This window comes from Atractosteus spatula, chromosome 8, assembly GCF_055471065.1.
Source record: "Atractosteus spatula isolate fAtrSpa1 chromosome 8, fAtrSpa1.hap1, whole genome shotgun sequence".
In the NCBI taxonomy this organism is placed as follows: Eukaryota; Metazoa; Chordata; class Actinopteri; order Semionotiformes; family Lepisosteidae; genus Atractosteus; species Atractosteus spatula.
In genome coordinates, this window is record NC_142713.1 from 32,392,233 (window position 1) to 32,417,431 (window position 25,199).

At 34.1% G+C, this 25,199-nt stretch overlaps 1 protein-coding gene across 1 annotated transcript; it reads right to left on the bottom strand.

Annotated features, from left to right (window-relative positions):
* Window positions 1-1,322: 1,322 nt before the first annotated feature.
* Window positions 1,323-23,368, bottom strand: LOC148829433 (protein mono-ADP-ribosyltransferase PARP12-like). Its single transcript, XM_088924010.1, has 12 exons — window positions 22,993-23,368; window positions 22,334-22,469; window positions 19,143-19,401; window positions 17,628-17,720; window positions 15,587-15,713; window positions 11,651-11,819; window positions 10,463-10,583; window positions 7,920-8,016; window positions 7,093-7,162; window positions 5,762-5,892; window positions 4,380-4,531; window positions 1,323-3,915 (listed from the first exon to the last, which is right to left on the bottom strand). The coding sequence occupies exons 1-12, from the start codon at window positions 23,316-23,318 to the stop codon at window positions 3,491-3,493; spliced, it is 2,106 nt and encodes a 701-aa protein (XP_088780136.1). The 5' UTR covers window positions 23,319-23,368; the 3' UTR covers window positions 1,323-3,490.
* Between the last annotated feature and the right edge of the window lie 1,831 nt (window positions 23,369-25,199).

Consider the following 25,199-nt stretch of genomic DNA (forward strand, 5'->3'; position numbering starts at 1 on the left):
TGCTTCCTGCTTTATAAAGGTAGCACCCAACTCATTTCATTGGTTACATCATTGGCTCATCTCTTCTCTCTAACTAACCTGACACTCTGACTTTACCAACCATGTGACTGCAAGCAGTCCAACTTAGAACTTTTTCAAGATGCCAGGCCGAGTGAATGAGTCAGTAAAGAACAGAATTCTGCCCAAGATCATACTTTCTGCAACAGAAGAAATTTTGTGTTTCACAAACCAATTGTTATTCAGTCAGTTGAACTCAGTCAGCCAACATTATGAATATCTTAGCATATTCAGTAAAAGGTACAGCCAGAACCAACCGAGTTCCACCCACCCATCTTACTTGTGACCAAACCCAAGCAGACAAATGTACCTTAGACTGTTTTTAAAGACCGAAGTTCAATGCGATGCTAACGTCCTTGCAGAGCTGTCTTCAGCAATACTAGACAAAACTCCACACTCTTATCGTTCTACACCAGGACTCTCCAGCTCAGAGTAAGTAGCTGACAAGTCAGATCACAGACCACCCAGCCAACTCCATCTTCAGTAAGAATTCAAACTCATTAAGAAAGTTTGGCCAATGAATCTTTGAGTATAAAATGTCTATATTCACATTATAATTTTCAAGATTACAACATTATAATATGCAATTGCAAACATTTTTGGTAGTTTATCTCATGATACTAAATTAATACTTAACTGTCTTTGAGAACATAAATGTGGTTAACTATATGAGACTAAAGTAGTATAAAAGGTAGACCATAATTCAGTACAGTTACAATATATACTCTGACATCTATTCTTATCTTTGTATCTATCTTCTTCATTTACTCAAGGAAAAATAAGAATACAACATTTTGTATCACAGCAGATTGATGCACAATTATATTCTATTATTCTTGTTGGTTTGTTATGCCTGTTTTGTTGCTGTATCAATAAATCATATGTTACATATTTATCTGCAAGACTATAACTCATTGTTTGATTGACTCTTTTAATAGTCATCAAAGTACTCTTGTAATTTACTGTTGCAATTTCTAATTGTTACAGCAAATTAAAATCCCTCACATCTCCACAGATGTGTGGAGTAAGTTTTTTATATAACAAATATTCTTCAGTGTCATGAGTTCAGGCTTTATAGCAAGAAATCAAAACTGAGCAATAGTCCGATTACTTTTGTAGTCATTTCAAAATCATGCTAGTTTGTTCTGTTATTGATGAGAGGCACACACGTTTAGAGGGAAAGGTTGCATTAAAACATGAAAACATTTCTCCATATTCATGGAATTATTTTATGTTAAATGCAAAAACACACGAATACATAAAATGCATATTATATTATTTATTCATTTATAATTGTTAACATGAAATATCATACACTGTCAGGGAAAGTTAAGATAAATGCATTATCAAACTGAAACCCTTCAATTGTGTTATGATTATTTAGGGTGGTGAAGATGACGATGGCAATGACGTACATATCTGAGTGTAGCACCACTAGAGTGTAAGCTGATCAGCCTTTCTTGAGGTCATGTTCAAAGTTCGAAAGTGGGTCAGCTGATTTCAGCCACGGCTGTAGCTGCATTCTCTAACAATAATGATTATTCACTACTTTTATTATTATCCCTCCTGTTATACAAGTATTACTGTATGTTAAATCAATCTAAATACAAACAGAAGTGTTACAAACAAAAACAAATAAACTTTTAGTTATTGACTAAACAGCCAATTTCAACCCCCCCCCCCCGTCTACCCCCATTGTTTTCATTGGTTTTACAATTTTGTCTTTTAACTCAGCATGTGTTTATCATATCTCCACTTCAGATGTCTGGGGTGTTTTTGGACATAGGCCATTTCTTAGGTTGACAATATTTTCATTATAGAAAAGTTAAATGAACTCTCTATACAGAAGAAACCGGATCCAAGTAAATACTATTTTGAAAAATGTGTGACAATATTAATCCAATTACATCTTTAAGCTACTAGCAACAAGATAAGTTAGATAAGTTGAATGACTCCCAATTGTTCATAATGTCTCTTAAAAGACTATTAATTAAGAATTAAGAGTAAAATGAGCTCAAGGATACAATCAGAAATGAAATAGAATAGGACTGCAATCAGGAGACACTTCTTTACAGAATCGATGGAAACAACTGTTGAATTTGTGAATCAACAATTCTTCAAGAATTGTTCCTTCAAGAAACAGTAAAATGAGATCCCTGGATCAATAACCTATTAGCAATGAAATTAGGATAAAATAGGTAGAATGCTCTCCACTTGTTTGTAATCTATCTTTTAAGCATTTAAAGCAACAAAGATGTATATTATCAAATCTAGTTATGTTCAGGGAGGATCAAGACATAGTGTATTTATGAAGAAACAAGTAAAGGTTTATTCCATGTTGAAAAGAGAAGAAAAGGAACACAACATTTCGGCTGTGGAGCCTTCTTCGTGTGTGAATTTGTGGAACAGTCTGTAGATCTACAGTAAGTACAAGAGAGGTGCTTTGACATGTCAGTGTAATTGAGGATGAAGATAATTTCAGTAGTATTACATAATGTTTCTTTTCAGAGAATAAGGCTGGATTGTGACAGGCACATGGTATCTACTGCACTGATAAAGTGGCCTTTCTAAAAAAGGACTAAGAAAGTAATGGCAGAGTGAGCAGATCTCATGCATTCTATTTCTACAGTATTTGCAATGTTAAAGCAAAGGGAACCAGACCTGCCTTCTGTTATTTATAAAATCATTAAAAAGCATTGCCTACCTCTTCTTTAGCATGGTGCCATATGCTTCTTGTTAAAGTTTTCTAAGAAATTAATTAGAACAATGCAGTTTACATATTTTTAATATTCTTGACTCCTACTTTCACTACATTTTTCCAATGTGTATAAAGCCCCAGAACAAATACAGTACGTGTCCCCTGGTGGGACTTCTGCTACTTATTAGAAGATGAAAAATTGATTTTTTGTGCCTAATGGAAATTACTAATTTCAGGAGGCTATTTTGTATTGACCAAATTTCAGCTTGCTTGATTTTATACAAAGAATTAGCATAAAATTGATACAATTTGCATTTCTCTACCGTTGAAGACATTCTCTTGTTCAGCATTTAGCACATAGAGAAGCTCAGCATTGTCGCCTTACTGAATGCAAAAGAAGGCAATGGAGAGCATAGATAAAGATTTAGGGTGAAGATTCCGGAGAGTAGGCATTGTGGTGAAACCTTTTTAGAAAATGTACGGAGCTAAGAAATCCATTTTACATTTAGGTAATGGTTTATATACTTGCTATGTTGTACTGTTGCTCTAAACAGAAGAATCTTAGCTGAATCATTTCACAATATGTCATCACAAGATGATTTCATCTTCTACAGAAGACAAGTGCAATAAATACACCACATACTGTATATTGCATATAAAGTACTGTACATTTTCATGGTGATCAGCATAATTTCAGCATTTACATTTCTTTTATATTAAAATGACTACATGTCACTAAAGTATAGTACAAGTTGAATCTGTTGCTGGTGGTGATGACATTGGATGCTGTGAAGTTAGTGTTGCACTTCCTGGAGACTTTGGAGCCTGTGGAACTTGTGTCTGATATGAGGAGGACTGATTTGATGTTTGTTGCTGTGGTTTTTGAACTTTTCCATCATTGATCAATCCCTGGGAGTAGTGTATAATGTATTCTGGATACACCTGATCCTTTTCAAAGATCACAAAAATTGAAGGGTCATTGGGGTTATCTACACAGCTGTCATACGTGCTGGTACTGCCGGGTTTGTTGGGAGGAACCAGATATTCAGTGTAACCTTTTACAAATGTGCCCACTAGAACCCTGGTCACAAACATGGCACGGACAGAGGAGTGGTCAGTGTAGTGGTGTGAGTACTTGGCATCTCTTGCAAAGTAACTTCCTGTAAAAAAAAAGACAAGGGTTTGCACAATGTTAGAAAAGAAGATGAAAAATGGAAGACTGAATATAATTTTTACATTGAATATAATATTTAATTTTCACCTGTTGCATAATGCTTTACACATATCCTGTGGTTCTGTTCTTTTTAATTTTTGTTCAGATTGCCATGCAATTTTCAAAAATGACCATTATCATAAGCACTTTTTAAAGTAATAAAAGGAGACTACAGAGACTCAAAACATAAAATAATTCAAAACAAAAATTCTAACCATACACAACATAAAGTAAAATCAGATGGTATTTACAATCTCTTTAAGAGATTATTTTTCTGTTCCATTAAATTAATGATTAAAAAAATGTTTAACATTTAATACAACATTTTCTAGCATTATTTACTAGGTACATATACTGTAGATTTATACAGAATATAGATATCATTGAATAATAGAATATATTGTGCCCCACCTTTCCCATATGCTGTGGCATGTTTTCCACAAATTCTCCAATCAAAATTTTGCTCACAAATATCATGAATGTAAGACTTGTTTGTGCCATGGAACAGAGATCGCTCATCCACATCTATCCCTCCATTTCTTTTCTTCATCACCTGCTTTTTCCTTTTAAAAAAAGTGCATTGAGTCTATATTATGTATTAGGCTTGAGTTAAAGCAAGTCTGGCTCTCTTTTTCAGAAAAAAGAGTGCAACAAATGTAATGTCATCTGGTTTATTACAAAGAATTTTAAAAATTGTTCAAGCAGTAAATTTAATATGCTATCTCATCTTTTCATTAAAAAATAATTTCATAGTACACGGTAATCATACACACATAATCATGGTGTGTTAACACTAAAGGAAATCATTGATTCTTCATCAGCTTCATCACCATGGTTTTCTCAATCACAGGCGACTTATTGAGAATTATTATGACTTGTATGGAATTTGTTGCATTTCTTCTGTACGCTTGTTAGGGCGGAAAGTGGGTTAATTTCTTCCTGTAAACTACAGTGGACAAAAATATTGTCAAGTAAACACAGGCAATTTTTCTAATCTCCTGATCTTCATGAGGTTTCAGATGGATCAAGAAAAGAGGTGGGATTACAGATAAATTGTCCTTTATAAATCCCCCTTCATTGTGTGTTTGCTTTTTAAATTAGGAAGGGAAATGTAGGAGGCATAATGCAACAATAAATTTGATACACGGATTCAGAATTGATGGTGAGAAACTTGACAACTTTTGGGTCTGTGGCCATTTATTTTAATTATTTTTTTACACCATCCATTTAGAGGACTATGTGGATTGATTCATCCTAATGTCACAGACAGATTTACAAAAATGTATGAGAAATTGGATGTAAACCAATCCTAGGGCTAGAAACAATTAGCTTACAATTTTGAGTTTATGCGCAACATACAGATGCAGCCATTCAATGCAGCCATTCCTCTTCTTTTTATGTTCAGCTACTACAATTTCCCTTTAGTTGTAAAATTCCATATAAATATTCAATACTAAGCAGATTAAAACATGCACAGTAAAGAGATTAAATGTTATTTTCAATAACAATTAATGAACCACGAGTGCCCCTGTTGGTCATTCTGGCCAGCCAATCACGTACCGCGGTACAACACAGTGACCTGTGGGTAATTGCGTGCGGTACAGGGTTGTACCGTGCATTTTGAATGGCTGCATCTGTACATTCTACCTACTGTATTTGATGTACTAAACAACGGAAATGTGAAAATATGACCATAGCCACTATAGTACATTATACAGCACAGGACAAAATGATCAACTTAATTAAATTACTGAATTAAGTGATTGTTTTTGATAGTGCTAAAAAATACAAACATTTGAAATGCTTCCCAGAGATGCAGGTTCTGGATCCTCTCAATTGTATGGATGTCAGCCACTGGCATGGTTTTCTTAAACAGATTTTGTATATCATTGAACTCTTCTGAGGAGGTGGACAATGGAACTAACTAGAAAAATGAAAAGGGTAAAAATCATTTTCACATTTGTCAAAAGGTAAAAGGTAAGAGGTAAGAGTTAATCATTTTTTTAAACAGTCATATTTTCCTTCCTTCCATTTTCTGACTGCTTTATCCAATACAGGGTCCCGAGGGAGTCACAGCCACCAGCCCATCACAGGGCAGACACGCGGACAGAAAGCAGACATGCACACTCAAACAATGCTAACCATGGCACCATTTTCAGGTAAATGATTATAGAAATTTTAATGTAAATGATTGAAATGACGAGGACCTTATTTAAAGTGCACCGTGATTCTGTAGGGTAAATCTAAATCTAAACATATCTTATTTATATTGGCATTTTTAAACAAATACATACAGCTATTTCATATTTAAATTAAAATTCCCTACTAGAAGAAAAAAAATCTGGAATCATCATTTAGGTCACATTGTTTAAAATGACAAAAAGAAAGTATTGTGGATTTAGCGCTCTCCTCAAAAACTGCAGTCAACACACCAAAAAGATACATGGTTGCACCACATTAATACTGCATGAAGGAAGAGCGGTGTAACATGAATGGGTGGTTTAACCATACATTCAAACCTGCATGCATATTCATAGAGAACAAACACAAGGGGGTTAATGTGAAGGCCACAGAGGTCTCATGTTGCATTAATTTTCTTCTGGTATTAGCTCACCTAAAAGGGTCAGTGGAGGTTTGAAAACACATCGGAAAATGAAAATAATATTTTGCTACAATGAAGGAAATAAAAATACGCTTGGTTTGAAATTTTAACATTTAGATATAACATACATTTTTACACTTCTTATCTTTCTTCATTGTTCATTTAGATTAATTAACAGCACGAAGTAGATACAGTATAGTCCAGTCTATATCTACAAAGTCTTATGCTTTGTATTATTTCTTTTTAATCATTTAGTCATTCATAACATGCATGTAAAGCAAGTGCTTCATATGTCAAGAATTACATAATGTATCATCACCCACCTAAATATAACTTGCGGAGATATTAAATTTGACCAGTGAAGGCCTAATTGAGTATTTCTCATCATTCTACAATTTCTAGTTCCAGCGACAATCACTAAAGAAGAAGACATAAAAGTTGACTGTAAATAAGTTAATTGTACAAAGTGGGTGGACACTTGGAACTTCCCTCTCACAGTTTTTTTCTAACTTAAGTTGTTACCTTGAATCCACATTCAGGCACAGCAGTTGGGTCCCAATTAACTGGAAAGGATGGAGTCCCAGAGGATTCACTTTTTGGGGAAGAAAATGTGATTAATAGTTTTTGTATACACGCACTTCTAACACTGAAGTAACTGCACAAAAATAAGTCTGTACAAAGCTACAATGTTTTCTGTACAAACCTACAACATTTTCTGTAAGAAAGTTTAATTAACCGAATTCCCTTTAATTCTGAACACTTTTAAAGATGCCTTTCTTACACTGTTGATTTTTGTTGTAGAGTACTGTATGTTGTTATGCTGTAATGTTACAACATAATGATGCCATAAAAGATAGACAGTTTATACTGTTACTGTAGTAATTGCCTTACTTGAAGCTAAATAACAATTTTATTTATTTAAAATTTAAGATTTTTTTAAACACTTAATATTACTTAAACTGATACTATTGTGTGTGTATGTATATATAACAAAGCAGTCCATAGTATAAGCTTAAGATTTAATTTGTTATAAACACAAATACATTGTAAAATTAATGTAATGGTAATACTGCAGCTAAAGAATGAAAGTCATGGAACTCTACAGTATTTAATGAGTTATATAATTTATATCTATCATTTTAAATAAGAATAATCAAATGGTATCTTCAAATAATTTTCTGTGCTGTTCTCTTGTGTGTGTGATGTTTTTATAACCCTGAAAACAACTTTGTGAGATTTAGCTTTAAGTGTTTGAAGTGAAAGCTTTTATAGAATTTGATACTAGATATTAAGAACAATATCTCACTTTAGAAGTAGTCAAAAATGTAAAAGAACTGATTCTGAAATACCTCTTTAATATTCTTTCCACATCTTGAACAGAAAGAAATTGTGGTCTTCTGCACACCTCTCGTTGTGTCTGAAGGCTCTGGTTCTGTTGATGCATGTCTGCCCAGGAGAAATTATTTTGACAGTAATTTGTAGCATCAATTTAAAACAAGTTCCCCTTTCTTTCTTTAAACTTTGAAACACACTGTTACAACATTAAATTACATTTTAAACAGCCTTTTCTATAAGAAATACCAAGTTGTTTATTGCCTAGATACAACTATAGATCAAACCTTTATTTAATTAAAGAAAAAGAGTAGGAATAAATGGTGTATTGTTTTTCTTTGATTATATACAGTATTAGTGTATAACAGTTTGTTTTCTCACAGTAATTACTGTATTTTTACCCTTAATTCAGAAGTTACCATAGGCTCCTTATTTAAAATGGCCTTACTTTAGTAGTGAATAACATGTTTTCGTCTCTATGTGGCATACAATGGCATATAAATATTAATGTATACTTTACTGTTACACCACTAGGTATTTTGTAGCCAGATGCAAATCATGAAACAACAAATTCCTGTGAAACATTTCCATTTTTTGACTTAGCCCTTTAACATTGAGACCATACACTAAAAAAAGAGATGCAACTTAAAATATCTATTTATATTTTTCTCTTTACATACTGTATAAAGTCCAATTGAGTAAAACCTGTTTTAAAACAGTGAGCAGAAAACTGTCACCACCTGCTGGTTGGATGAATTCATATACGATTCACAAGACTAATATACAGCAATTATCCTAACAATTCTAACACATTTTTATCTACATATAAATAATAAATCTGACACACTCATTCAACGGTTCAAACTAATAGCATTGATAATAGCCAGAGTTTCACTATACTAATTATGTTCACTACAAAGATCAACTAAGAGTATTAAAGTTCTTACTATTACCTGTAACTGTTATCTGTCATTTTCCCATCATCCTTTGTCAAAAACTAGTTGAACTAAATGATGATTTTTCTGAGTGGTCTATACATGTTACAGTATCCTAAGGATGCAATAAACATACAACCAGATTTTACAACAAATTTCCTCTTTACAATTAACAAAACTGTTTTTATTGGAATTGGAACTTTTTTCCTATTTTAACAAATGTGTTCTTCTGTTTTCCTTTATTGATCACTGCAACCAAAGGGTCAGCTTATCACAAATGCAAACTAAGCATTTGCCTAGGGCCTATACTCAAGGTGGGCCCACATAATTTTCTTTTTTAGACAGATTTTATATGTGCGTTAACTGAAAAACAAGATAAGGTGGCAGGCATTGTGTGTAAGGCTATTGGGCATCTTTGATGCATCCGAAAAGTTATTTTGAAATATCTATATTAACTTAAATGATTTTTACTGTGCAAGTTGTAGTTAGTAGGAAATGGTGGTTTATCTCACTGCAATGCATGCAATATGTGACTCAGAAAAACATTTTTTCATGCAAAAGACTGAAATTATTCACAACACTCCCTCTACAGACCAGAAAATCACTTTGGGCCAACCTGTTTGGATGAGAACTCCACAATAATGGAGATTATGCTAGTACCTGATTAGGCTTCATATTGTTCTTGATAAATATAATTGACAACACGAGTTACATTAACATATATAATAACCAACTTTATTCTATTACTAATAATAATAAACAAAAAAGAATAACATGGATACTGTGAAGTGTATTGGTAGAGAGTGGTTGTACTTTTGTTGCCTGTACCACTAATACTATTATTACTACTACTAATAATAATATTGGGCATGCCAAATTGTGATGGAATTTTTATATTCCTGAATCAAGCAACAAAATTTGGTCTCATCAAGAGACATTCAATCTTCTAACTGTTCTAACTGTTGCATTGTTTTGTATATTAGGTATTTTGCAAAGCAACTGTAAATGATAAAAAGGTTATTCAGTCAGTTTTTGGTAAAATTCAGTCAGCTAACCATTACATTCACGTAATTGAATAATCAAACAACTTGTAATGCAGTTAGAAAATACTGCTTGCAAATGGACATATTGTCCATATCATCTATAATTTATGTATTTCTGCTCATGTATGCCTGTAGCATGTTGTATGTTTTTAATCTGAGTGTGGCTGTTTGTTAATATAAACTGAGGGAAGCACAGACTACCAGTGCCCAAGATTTAGCTTAAAAAACGAATTTGTCATTCAAATGCAGTATATTAACAAACAGAATATAAGGTAGTTAAAAGTGGAATAGCACCCTGGTGTATTATTTTCTAGAATAGTTGTAGCACTAAGGATGATTACGATTATATGAGCTCTAATAAGTCAACTAAAAATAAATACTGTATAAGCACACAGATGTACTGTAGATGTAGTTTAAAATTTGAAAACATCTGATCGCTTTAACACTAAAGAGCTAAATAATGAAGAAACATGCATTTACTTTCAAGTAATGTAGAAATCAACTATGTAATATGTAATGGAAGAGGAAAAAATCTATGATATTTAAAGCATGCTAACAATAGAGAAAGAAAAAGGTAGTTACTTTTAAAATCAAGGGTATACTGATGCTTTCCAGCACTGAAAGTGAGAATACTGTTTCCATCTTCTAAGAAAGCTTTCTCAATCATCTCAGATGTGACTGATGAGGCATTATGTGTGGATGTCTGGAAGCAGGGAAAAAATACAAATACATGGTAAATACAAATAAAATGTCTGCTAACCATTTCAATATTTTGCCTTAGTTTAATTGTAGCATTGCAAATGTATTTATTAGAGAATATACAGGCATGCAAAATACAGTGAGGCAGCAGAGGAAGATGTGCCTGAAGAATGAATGAATGTGTGTAAAATCAGTGAGAGGGGAAAGGAGAGCACCAGGTCAGAAAGGGGAATGCCACTCCAGATAGCAAACCAATGCCTAAATAAAAACTGTACTCCTAGCTACAGTATGTCCCTGTGTGATTAAGTGTAATCTAGTCAACTACAGTACAACACTGTTCTCGTGGAGAGCTGCATTAGCTGCAGGTTAAATTCATACTGAAAAGTAGGAAGAAGAAAAAGCACAATTTTTCATCTGGGGAACATTCTTTATGTGGGTGCCAACGTCAGATTCAATAGATCTAAATATATACTATATACAAGGCACAAACTGATTAGTGGGAGGAAATCTTTTGAAGACAGTTTTAACACCTTTTACATTCAAAACATTTTAAAAACTGAAATGCATTCTCAATAAATAAATATTCAAAGTTTCCAGAGATATTCAAGGGACTAAAAAGAAGTGTATTTGAATGTAAAATACTGGGGGAAGAAAAAAATACACATTCTTTAATTTTGAAATTATTCAAATTTATGCACATTAGATTTAGATTTGCCAAATCAACTTCGTTCACTACCTCCTGTCAAGGCTATACTGCATATACCTTCCTTATGATGCCGTTACAACCTCACTGGCATCCAGACGATATCAGAAGTCACTGTTGCATGGCAAACTGAAGAAGTCCTGTCTGACTTTTGCCCACCTAACCCTCGAAGAGCCTAGGTGGTTGTCTTCCACCTCTTATGGAAACACTGTCACAGGAAGCTAATGCAATAACCTAAGCTTGAACCGACAATCTCTTTAATATTTGGTCCTACCGATAATTTACTATTTTAGAAAATAAAATTTGTAGGTGACAATCATGTAATTTAAATCATTAATCATGATTGAATGCAGTTACTTCAGACTTACTTCTTTTCCATACTCATTCCATTTTCCATATTCATCCTTCCAGTACCACAGCCAGTTAGTGGTCAGAATAAAGTGTGCAGGTTTGGTGACAGAGGACACTGTGGAGAGACGTCTGACATTTGATGATCTCTGGGTCATCGTCAGGAAGTCCACAGCTGGGGACCCATAACTACAAAATACAGCAAGACATTTAGGCTGGCTTTTAGAAAATGAAAACATATGAAAAACAACAAATAAGGTGGAGGTTCAAACCACATACCAGAAATAACTAACTGAAAAATTGCTGCAGCATCTGAAATATGATCCATTTAATGCATCACTATAATCTATGCAATTATAGATGCTATATGATCGACATTTGAAATGTTTGTTCATTTTGTTCCAAACATGTTCTTCAAAACTATGTATTCTATTGGTAAGGTGTTCCAGTTCTAACTGTAAGTTGGCCCAGTACTTATTTTTTTTCCCAATAACTATTTTCAATAGTGACATAAAGATTATACAAGTAGTCTGATTTATGTGCCCTTGCATATCTTTGGCTTAACGTGTCTCAAAAATATATACTACTTCCTAATTTAGTACAAATTAGTCCTCACTTTAACATGCTTTGGTGTGGACAGTGAAAGGAGACTTGATGGAATAGGGACAATATATATAGAGTATAAGAAGTTGTGCACAGATATAGGGTACTTAGCTGAGTTACAGACAGCCGGGCAAACTTTGGCTCACTGTTTTTCTAGCCACCATTTATCTGCCATTGTCTCATGTTTATAAATAAATCAATAAAATGTCTATTTTGTCTTAGTTTGTACTCTATTTTTATATAATATAAAATTGTAAAAAAAATAAATAAAACCACAAAACAAAGTAAGCTACCACAATATTTAATAAATGAAGTTATTAAACAAAAATTGGCGAAACAATGTGTAACATTACTTACAAGCATTATGAAAATAAATAGCTTTTAAAAGGTTGAGAGAAAAAACACAAAAATGATCTGAGTAGTTCATGTGGGCTCATGACTCATTTCCCCACAGTATTCACTACCCACTAATAAATCTTCCCCACACATTGTACACTAAATAAACATTAACATGTAATTTTAAAAAGACTTTTAGTACAAATATATATAAACATATTACCTAAATAAATACACATAACTGTTCAACCCTCTCACTTGGAGTGAACTCAGAAAGCACCCCAGCCTACTTAAATTAGTTTTTAATTTAGATTTTTTTAAGCAGCATGTTGCAGGAGTGTATCTGCTGTATAAATCAAGAACTATATTTTATTTCCCTGTGAAACAGTGGGGTAGTGTATCTTATTCACAAGAGAACTGCAACAAAATCACCGGTGGTTGATAACAAGCCTTCATTTTTCCTCATCGGAAAACAGGAAGATCAGTTCAATATTCAGGACAACAAGTGTACAGTAAATCCTCGGTATTTGTGAAGGTTAGGTACAGTACAGTACCAGTCTCCATGAATGAGCTTATGGGGAAACTAATCTGCAAAAATAGTATTTGCTTCAACTGTTAACCATTTCAGAAGTATGATTTAACTATTTTTATCGAAAATGAATACTGTAAAAATTAAAACAGCATTTCCCCAGTAATTAAAGTGGTTGCATGTGAAAACAAATAAATTGCAACAATATTATGGTTTACACTGTATTAGATTTGGGTATCCAATATCTAATACCCTGCATTTATTTTTTCTCAGTAGAGCACATTTTATTTTTTACGTCTTGTTTTATGACTATTATAAATGCTGCACTACTGTATTGTAATCATGTTTATTAAAGCTCAGTAATAACAGATACAAAATTAATTTAAGTTTACTCACCGCCTTTCCACTCAACCAACTTACTCTTTCTCACATGCAGTACAACAAATTCTTTCTTCTAATTTCTTTTATTATCCTTTTTTGGAGAGACACGGGAGAAATGAGACTGTAATAACTGTGTGTAAAAGGGCAGCCAAATTTGGAATGTGAAAATGGGGTTGAACCACCACAGGGCGATGATGAGACTTTCCAAATGTGGCAAACTTCACTTTTTGCTGTGGAAATTTAGCAACTGGCTGTACCTGTGGAAACCGATTCCCTATAAAAGTCATTTAGAGTAGACAAACTCTCACAGACTCCTTGACAGCGAGAGGATAGATCTCAGGGTAAGAGTTACTGAGGGAAATTTAAAATATTGTTTGAGTTCAAAACTAAAATCACTTAATGAGTAGCAGCCTTGGTCATAGCCATGCTAGCCCTCTGGTAAATCAGAAGACAGGTAGAGCGGACTGGCCCAAACAGAACTAGGTTTTCCGTTACTACTCATTTCTCTGAAGTGCAAGTTATGCCGCACTCATGTGGACAAGTACAGGGTTGGGCACTTCAGGTTTGACCGCTGATCCCATATAAAGGGATGGTTTTATGTGCAGGTATCCCCTGCTACGCTACCATCTAAGGGGGATCTGGTGCACTATGATAATTTGAAGAGCCACCATTTGTAATTTGTTTCTTTCATTTCTCAAAAAAACTACTAACATCCAGGTATTACTCTGATAACAGGTCTACATGCAGCACACATTGGTCAGGTGAAGTAGTGGGTGCCTGCATTAACCCGCCTACTGCACAGCCTGCAAATAGGCAGTTGTGGTCAAGAATGGGGAAAAAGTGGTCAATAAAAATGTGTGAATATCGAGATTTTACTGTACTTTAAATATCCTAAAATGATTTCTCAAACCATACATCTACCTACCAGTTCTACCAGTTGCATATCATTCTAAAACATAACAGGATTCATTAAGCTGAATCTAGATCAGAGGTCAGCAACCTATTTTGTATCATGCACGACTTTTTCCACATTAAATTTGAAAAACATAACGCATACCACACACTATTGGTTGGTTTCAATGGTTAAACATTTTACATAAATATATTTTAAACATATTATAAAACATATCTAATTGCCAAGTAGGTAACAAGCACACTTTGAATTAACAACCAGTTTTAACATTTTAACTGCCTATCTACAGTACATTGTCAACAGTGTTGGATGGTAAAGTACATCTCTAATTTTAACTGAAATATCTATTTTGTTGGCAGAGCCCTCAAACAGCACATTGTAAGAAGCTGTTCTTCAAAATATTACCATCTGTAAATGACTTTCCATTGCATTCAACACATGATGATGTTGTGTAACTCACCTTATTATCTTTCAGGTCTTTTTGTTTGGCATGTGAATCAACATATTTCTTTCTTTGGCTCTGTCAGCAGTGTCCATATGTGATCATGATGATTCGTGTTCTGTGTTAAAAGGTCTCAAAACACCAGAAGTGCTTGCTACAATAGTTTCACAACAATATGTGCAAGTAATCCTTTCTCCTTGTTGCACAAAACCATATTTTTTCTTTTTATTCATTTTGAAACAGTCAAGCTTTCTTTGGCTATGACATTTTTGAAAGCATTAACTTACAGTAGTACCAACTGTTCATCTGAATGTGTGCTGACGTTATTCTCATCTCTTAGATTGCTGTCACGTTATAGGCACATCATGTGATGATCATTATAGGCACATTCCAGTCTTCAGAAATGTATGTACTGTAGTCAGTTTCAGTATCACATATACAGCAAACCAGGCCACACAAAAAACCTAAAATCCCAAATTCTTTGGTTTCTTTGTGCGTGCCATGCAAAATTGCAGCATGCCATAAGTTGCCAACTCTTGTCCTAGATCTTTCATGTTTCATTAAGCATTCATTCCTACAGTATTTGGCTACCCCAGGGATTAAGGTAAAGAAATATGAGGCACTAAGTGCTGTCGCTCCCACCACCAAATCTCTGTACATCACCCATTGCTCTCAAAAATGTAACCAATCTTGAATCAATATTTAATTAAAAAAATGTTTGTATTTAATCAATAGAAAAAAGGACTTCGTACCTTTTTGTGTTTTCTGGGTTACAAAATGCTTTTTCTATTTTCTCCATATTGGGAAGCTCTGTCCAAGAAAGACCATTGAAGATCTCCCATTTGTAGGGAAGAGTATAGTGGACATTAAGACATTTATCTGTAAAAAGATGTGAATGCAAGCTACTCAAATGTTGCTTTGGACTCTGTTTCTTCATAGATCAAAGCATAAGAAAGGTTACAATCTCTCGTTTGGTTGCTAATAGTACAAGGAATTCACACTGTTGTATAACATCCATCTAAAGCTAGAAAGGAGACCCCATGACATGATACACATACAGTATAATGATAAAGTGATCATTATTATGGTTTTAAAAAGTCTTCAAATTAATGCAGAAAAACTGAAAATAATTCAAAATTATTCATTTTTGAACTTGAAGAAAAAATAATTAACAAAGAAAACAAGAACATATAAGTAAAAATTAAGTGAAAAAGAACACTTAAATGAATAAAATAAAGTTGATCGCAACAGCTTTTAATAATCATCTATCCAGAGGATCATTAACTGAAATTTAATTAACACATTATTTGGAACTGTTGAAAATAAAAGGGTTATTCTCTTTTCTTTTTGCATAATTAGTGGTTTGAATACCTTTCAACATACTACAGCTGAATTATCTGAGGTCTTTCACTAAGCATGTTCTAGATCACCGACCAGCAACCTACAGCATGCCTACTGTTTCCAGCAGGCAAAGAGATATTTAACAGCATGTGCAATAAAAGTCTAATAAGCCACAAATACATAATGTGAACTATACTTGACTGTTCTGTTATTCTCTACAACATGCTATCCAAAGAAAGGTCTTTGGCATAGATAAAATGATTTACTTGGTTTATTTACTGCATTATTTTAGTGGGGCCAGTCTATTGTTTTCACAGGAAGGTTTGCAGTGTGTGCCATTAATAACATTTTGCACACTTAAATGTAAACATTTTAGACAAAATGGCACCTGCTAATAAAGCAAATTTAAGATGTGCACTCATTTTAGAACTTTTGAAGAGATTAATTCAGATCTGTTCAATATAAAGACTGTGCTGTTTGTTCCCTGAGCTTGCGAATATAAATAACATGCTGACATTAGTAATTCTTGTGAGATAATGTGACTCAGATGGAATTCGAGAAGAGGTGTGCTACCTAAATCCCATGCAAGGCAAAACTACAGGGGAAGATACAGCTATCATTTATAATATAAAATGCTATGTCATTTGCCAAACCGCTTTATCTTTATACCATACAGTGTCACGGGTAGCCGGAGCCTACCCGGCAAGCAACGAGCGCAAGGCAGGGTACACCCTGGATGGGGTGCCAGTCCATCGCAGGGCAAGTGCAAGCCAATCCTACATGGGGACAATCTGGAGGCCATGGTAAAGGCCGAGGGGGGAAATTTGGCCAAGACACCGGAATAACTCCCTACTCTTATCGAGAAATGCCTGAGGATCTTTAATGACCACTAAGAGTCAGGACCTTAACCTCTCATCCGAAAGACGGCACACACTACAGTATAGTTTCCCTGTCACTATACTGGGGTATCAGGATCCACACAGACTGCAAGGTGGGCACCCCCCACTGGTCCCACTAACACCACTTCCAGCAGCAACCATAGCTTCCCTGGAGGCCTCCCATCCAGGTACTGACCAGGCTCAGTGGGTAGCCAGTTGAGAGCTGCAGGGTGATATGGGTGCTGGCCCCATAATATAAAATGATTATATATTAATCATTTTGAGGAAAGAGGAACTGACATCAAGAAAATATTTTCTGTGACAATTAATGGTTTATTATTTCTATTAATCAAAGTGTAAGTAGGGCTATTAGTGACATTGGAAAAAGTATCAATGAATCTGTAAAAACAAGTGCAAGAACTAACTCTTGGCACACCCCTTCTTAAAGGTTGCTGACCCCTATTCAAGACTCATGATGTGAGTAAACCCTAATTAGGATACAAGGCCTATTTAACAGGCATAACACTGCATTTCTATATATTGAAGCATAATCTTCAGGTAAAAAGTAGCTTACCTTTATAAGTACATTGTTTCCGGATGTGAAAAAGACAAATTTCCATGCCAGTCACTTTACTGAGTGGAAAGTCTTTTTCAAACATGTTTTTTCCTTCAAAGAAACACAAAAAAGTTGAAGCTTGGAATCAAGATAAAAGTTACTTTTAAGATGGCACAGAGTTTGAGTAAATTTTTAGCTGTACAGCCTTCTAGCCTTATATAGACAGGTATGTGAAGGCTCCACAGGCAAAACCTTGTATTTTTTCATTTTATAATTTTTCATTATGCAGTTAATCTCTACTTGTTGCTTTATATCTTTCATGGTTTTTTTTTTACTTTAGCTTTTCCTGTCATACATTCTTCATAAAAATGTAACTTGATGTCTATCTAGACATGTATACGCATAATTATTTTACATGCTCCTTCTGAACTGTAAATGCATTTTTTGTTTTTGATCATCTTAACTCAAATTTCTAATTTGAATATAATAAATACAGAGATCAAAGTGTAATTTATCTTATGTCCTTTTTAACCATTTCAAATAGAAATGTTTTTATGTTTGTCTATTTTATTTTCAATACAGTCTATAATTTGAAAAGATTGGTTGATTTGGAAATGGTATGATAATCAAGTTGTGAAAAATACACTAAATATACAGTATGAGCCAAAGGTAAATGTACTGTTCTGTAAAACTCAGATTTATATTGGAAATAAAAATCATTTGAATACAGCTTAACAGTGTTTGAAGATGTTGAAACTGACCAAGTAATAGTAAAAAAATAAACATGATACAAAAAAACTGAGTGAGAGACATTGAATTATTAAAAAATAAAAAATGATATTTTTTACTAAGTAACTTCTGTTTGCACCCTATACAATTTAAGTTGTATAGCATCCTGTATAATATACTATATTATAAAAAATTACACTTTTTTAAAAAGCATTGTATAATTTAAATTAAATGTGTACACAGGGGGTTTCCAAGACTCTCAGGCATCTCAGGCGATAAAGGAACTCACACAGAGAGCAAGATGAATTCTGTAGAGTTCAGAAACCTCTTGTTCAATCCTGGGCTATATAATTAGTTGACTGTGACTGTTTTCTACGCAACATCTCACAATTACTTAGGCACCCCCTGCATACAGTAGGTAGGCTGGAATTGATTACATCTTTGGCTTCTCTTGTAATACTTGTAAGCTTGAGAATTTTCTAGGTGTGTTACAATGTTTCAGTGAGGCTCAAATATGTTCAGTTGCAAGGGACTAAGACAAAGGAACAAGTAATAGTTTTATTCCATGCTGAAAAAAGAAGAAAGAGAACACAACGTTTCACAGAACTCTTTCTTATTTTTTCAGCATGGAATAAACCTATTACTTGTTCCTTTGCAGCCTACGCATGCTGACGCAGCTACCCACCCACAGGGACTAAGACAGTCTTAGATCATAAGTGCGATATACTGTATGCATCAACAATTGAGGTTCCAAATGTAAAATATTAAAACTAACAATTATAAAATATTTATATATTGTTGTACCTTCATTGCTGCTCTTCTGCTTATTAATTATGTGATTATTGCACAGCAATGATGGTAACTTTTGTATGAGATGTACACTTAGACCGCTTTCCTTCAAAACATTATGTATTCTTTCATCGATGGAGTGGGACCTCTTGCATGCAGCACCAAACTTGCAGTTGCCTTGTAGAAAGTGGAGACAGAGATGGAGCTTCTTACAGCGTTCTTTGAAGGAGCAGCAACCGAATTCCCCATTTCCCTTATTGTAGTGCATGCATACCTGTAGGTCCAGACAAGAGTTAGTGGTCCATGTTTGACAAGAAATAGTCACAACTAGATTAAGGATATTGAATCATATTTTATCTTATTTAACAAAACACTCAAAACAATGGATCTCTAACTGTAGTTTTTGGGGGTCCAGGTGGATTTATAGGTAACCACAATATAATCCATTTCTAAGGACCTAGAACAATTTAATTTTGTTTAATTAAACAGACAATTTGCTAAATTAAGTAATTCAATTAAAGTAATTAAGCATCCATCCATTAAAAACCACCTAGCTCAGTGCACGATTGTAGTGAGACCCACCTGGCAGTTAACCAGCATGAATCAGGATAACCCTGGTATACTAGGCCAAAGCATGACAAACACACGTTCACTTGCACATGTGTATGGTGGGTAATTTAGAGATGTCAATTAACCTAATCAAGTCACAGAGGGGATTACAAAATCCACACAGACATTATCCCAGAGGAACTGAGGATCCCTGGACCCAAGAGTCAGCAGTGCAGACCACCATGCTTCCATTTAAAGATAAAAATCAGGATATGCTTTGGTCCTCAAGGATCAGTTTACTTAACTTAAGAAATTACCTTCTTCATTGATCAATACCTTTTTAGAGTTACTAATCTTTAAAATAGTAGATGATTTATGGTGACCTATATAATTTACAGGATTATGGCTTTCTAGGACAAGTGTTGGTCTACAGTAATGCTAAAAGTAAACACCATTGGTCCATATACAGCACAATAATTCATCCAAATACAATCAAGAGTGTGAAACCTAGAAATAAAAGAGAAATCAAATAACTTTTATTTTTAAATAAATTAAAAAGTAAAATACTTCTGGAAATATAAAAATTTTCACAAATTCCAACCATATCTATTAATTTCCAAATCCATGATAAGACTGTATTAACCAAAACAGAATCCAAGTAAAACAGTAGTGCTGAAAATGTCTCTCACTCATGTTTCTCTCCTTCCTTTTTGTTTCTTTGTCCTACGTCTCTCTTTCTGCACTCCTCCCTAAATACAATGCTGATCACATATGCTAGCACCCAAGTCCAGATTCAAAGTAGTCACAGTCATAATGGCATCCCTTTTAAGGGTGAGGAGCCATGTGATTAACCAACCTGCACATCTAAGATATTGATGAACCCAATATGTAAAATAATCTTTCAATACATATATTTTTTTAAGAAAAAGAAACATTAAACAATTGAAAGTTGGAAAATAGGCTCAAATAGCTTCTGAGATATGATAATAGTAAAAACAATCACCTTTTGGAAAATGAATGGCCTTAGAATTGCAAAAAAACAGAGTAGAGATTCTGAAAAATCATTTAAAAGATGAGTGTCTTGACATAAGGGAAACAAAATGCCTGTGGATATCTACATTTATTTTCTGGATCTATGAATATATGATTGTAGCAGGTTGACCACACAACCTGTAACTGCAGGTTGGGCTGCCTCAAAGACTTCATGGAACTCTACCTAGAGCAGGGCTCATGAAGAGTCCGCAGACCACATTCTGTTTCATTATGGCCCATCGGCAGTTACTGAATGTATGGAGAAACATTTTGAAGGTTGGATATTTTTTAAAATCCAATCTAATTTCTCAATGATAAAGGTAACAGGCTTAAAAAAGAAGAACTAATTTCTACTCCATGTTAAGCTTGCTATTTGTTTCTACATTGTTTCATTGAGAAACAGTATGACAAAAATATTATGCTGTTGAAAGGCTCAGGCTGTACAGACTAAACACCTAACCTTGAACTCACAGAGAGCTTAGACACTACAGTAACAATCATGACAAAATGTAGTAACAGGGAGCTCATGATAAACAGGGAGGTAGAGAACAGGATGAGCATGACTGAGCTTCTGAGATATGATAATAGTAAAAACAATCGCCTTTTGGAAAATGAATGGCCTTATGTGACACAAACTAGGTGTACATATGCAGCTGTGTCCGCAGTTTAATTTTGAGAATTGTTCATCAGAGAGCCGACTCTGTCACTGATGTTCCCCTGTTCTGCAGTTCAAATGAAGCTGGCTTTGTTGAATTCTCTCAAGGCTCTGATTTCTGGTTTGGATTCTGACACTATTTTGCATTAGACATTTTGTGGTTGTGGGCAATAAGTCTTGGCTGTGTTGTTTTATTGTTCAACTACAGGTTGTGTTGATAGACGGTGAAATAAAATTGCATTTTCTGCCATGGTTTGGTGACAAGTCTATGAGGTGTTAAGAATTGACATTATTTCCATAAATGTTTAGGGGCTGTCCAACACAGAAGCAGAAGATGGCAGCCCCTCTATCTTTTCTGCTTCAGCTTTCAGCAGGTCACCACAGAGATCTGTGGTGTTCACTGTCACTGATTTAGAGCAATCGTTCTTAACCCCAGACTTGAGAGGCCGTTATGTCTGCTTGTTCACATTCCACCTGGGCCTTTAATCACAGGAGCTAACTGATGCATGTACTGTAATTGATCTGCTTTCTTGTTTAGACTTTTTCCTACACTCAGTCATGGTTTCAAATATACACTAAAGTTATTATTTCAGTGAATACCAGCTTAGTACTTAATGAAGTCTTTCCTCCGTTTGCTAATTAAGAATGTATACTCTTGTTTCTGTATAAAAAAAACTCTTAATACTGTAAGTTATTTACTGAAGTATTTTAGTTACATATTAAATATATACCATGCATATCTACTGTATGTGCATACTGTATATATTACAATGTATTTTTTTTTTCATATTACACCAACATGTCTCTGCTCATGTGTTCTCTCCAACTTCATAATTTCTCTGACTGTGCTGTGGATATATCTGTTCCACAATGACTCATTCTGCATAATGTCACTGACCTGTTCTTCAGTGGAATAACTCACTATACTGTGAGTTTTCAATAGTATTTGCCATTTAAAGAAGTGCCTCACCTCTGGCAAAAGGGTGGAGTCATTCTGGAAGAGTAAGAGGAACAGTTCATCTATATTCAGGTCAAGAAGCTGATTATCCCTGAGGACTTGTAAATTATGAGCTGAATGCAGGTCATGTGAATACTGGCACGTCACCCTGAGAAAGACACAGAGAAGTGTCCGACACAATCACAAAACACTTATTGTTATACTTACTTTAAATTTGCTCTTTAAAAATACAAAACCGGCACAAGATGTAACTGTAAAGTATCAGAAATTGTCTTTAAAAAACTTTTTTATAGTCGGTGTAAACATTTTTTTAATTGCAGTTAACGGCATAAATGAAACCACTTAAAGAATACAGCTCACAGCAGTGGAAGAAAGCAGAATTTAATCTGTATTCAAATAAACATTTTATTTGTATTTAATCTGCACGGGTATTTCACAACTGTTTTAAAAGTATAACTTGGTTCAGGTAACAGTCCGATGGCATTGTTTATTACAAACAAGAAAAGTCATTACACTGTGAGAAGTAAATAAACTATTGACTTCTTTATTTACAATTCACATGAGTATTGAAATAAAAAAAAACTTGGTTTTTTTGTTTGCCAATAAAGCTATCCAGTTTCTATTCAACATAAGTGTCTGAAATGACCAAGAGCAAAAACTATTCCACCTACCTTTGATTCCCACACTTCCCACTAAGAAAAGATTTGCAAATATGAAGCCCTTTACAACCACCACAACCATCTCCAGAATAGTCTTTACAGAGACGCACTGAAGTTCTAGCAATTATTTTAGTGTCGAAGTTAAGATCACGGCTCGTTTTTGTGTCCTCTGTGGCTGGGACTATGATGAAGTTCCTGCTATTCCTGAGAATCCGAGAAAAAACCGAATCTGGAATTTTCAAATGTTCAACCCCATCTTTCAGTTGGTTATATTCTAGCGATCCTCCATTCGAGCAAAGGATCTTCATGGCATAGCCGATAATATCGTCCACAGCCATTTTGTCTTAGTCTAAGAAGCCTGCTGCTTCCTTAATGTTACAGACTACCGGGAAACAAAAACTGAAAGGCGTAACTCTCACTGACACAATCTGGCAGCTTGCTCTTTAAAAAATACACCGGAGAAATTTAAGGAGAAAAATATTTGATAAAAATGAACAATGAATAAGTCTGGTTTACAGGAAGCGTATAATTAGAAAAATGAAGAGAAGTTCACTTAAAGGCATATTATTATTAGTTTCGATACTCTTATGATTTCTTCACTGTCACTGTAAGTAACACCTACAGTACGTACTGTATGAAAGGCCGTTCAATGTACAGTGCAGATATTTCTCAGTAGGAGCCACAAACACAGAAACTGGTGGTGGAAACAGAAATTAATTACCGGAAGAAACGTGAAAATTAGAGGAAAATTACAGATGATGCAGAAGATCAGATACAATACAGGAATAATCGACGGTAATGCAGGAAATCAAAATGTAAAATAATCAATTCTGAAAATTTAAAATAAAAAAGACACGGTAATGGCAGTTCGGGTAATACTTCAACACCCTTCTGCAATACTTTTGTGCGGACGTTGGCAGTAGGAAAAATAAAAATAATTATTGAACACTTCAAGAGCGTACTTAACATGACACAATATAATATTACAGTATAGTAATCTAAACTAATACAAATACAATATGTAAGAAATCTTACAAATGTAAGAAAATGCAAAAATAAGAAAATAAATAACATTTTGTAAAACATAGCTTTAAATAAGTAGGAAAGACATGACTATCAACGTACCCTATGGGGGTTCGCAAACCTATTCATAGGAGAATAACAATGTGTTAAATAATAATAATGTCAAATATATTAGGTTCAATCGAATTATTTTCACCTTTTATTAAGATGTTCATGAAGATCAAAAAGAACGCAGAACAACCTAGAGAGGGTTCTGCAGAATAAGACAATTGGGTATTTCTCCTCTTAAGGAACCTATGGAGAAACAGAAAAAGTCAGGTTTGCGAAATTGAAGAAAAATGATACAATATTACTGAATAACAGTCCCATCATTTTTATTTTGTCTTTGATTATAAAAAGTAACAGCATTTATGTGTGTACACGTGGAAGCCAGCTACTGTATACGGAGGTTTATTAGGGATATTTTACTGTTATTTGACCATTAAATACTTAGAACGTAAGTTATAAAATAGAGCCTATTCAGCCTGTCATGGTCATTTGAATGTTAGTAGTTCAGTCATTTAATTATCTCACCTTACTGTTTCTAAAGACCCTGGGGAGTCAGCCTTATAAAAACTCCCTGTGTAAACACTTTAATTCACGAGTGACCTCTACTTAATTTTGTATTTCTCTTGTCCTGTTTCATTATTAACCATAAATTTCTTCTTGATATTTTCAATACCTTCAAGAAAATATGCTGCCCCATTACACCCAGATGTAGATAAACATCCTTATGATTTCTGGTTCCCATTTCCAACTGGGTTGCCTGAAACAACTGAGTAAAAGCATCATACCCAAGCATACAACAGTGTTGTCCACATTGCAGACTTGAACTTTGTGGCCATGGGTGCAGAACCTTCTTTAATATTCCATGTTCCTAAGATATTCTAATTATACTATAATAATGATAAAACAATAATATTTGTTTCCAGTTTTTTTCAAACAATGTAATTATTTTACTATTTTGTAATGTTATAGTAAAATTTAGCAAGGAATTAAAAAGAATACAAATTTAAAAATACATATTTTACTCAATACATGACATACCTGAGTAATCACTTGTGCATTTAGTAAAATCCATGATTTCACATTCTTATTATAACATATAGAATTTCTATAATATAAATGCAACATGTAATCAATCAGAAACCTCAGAC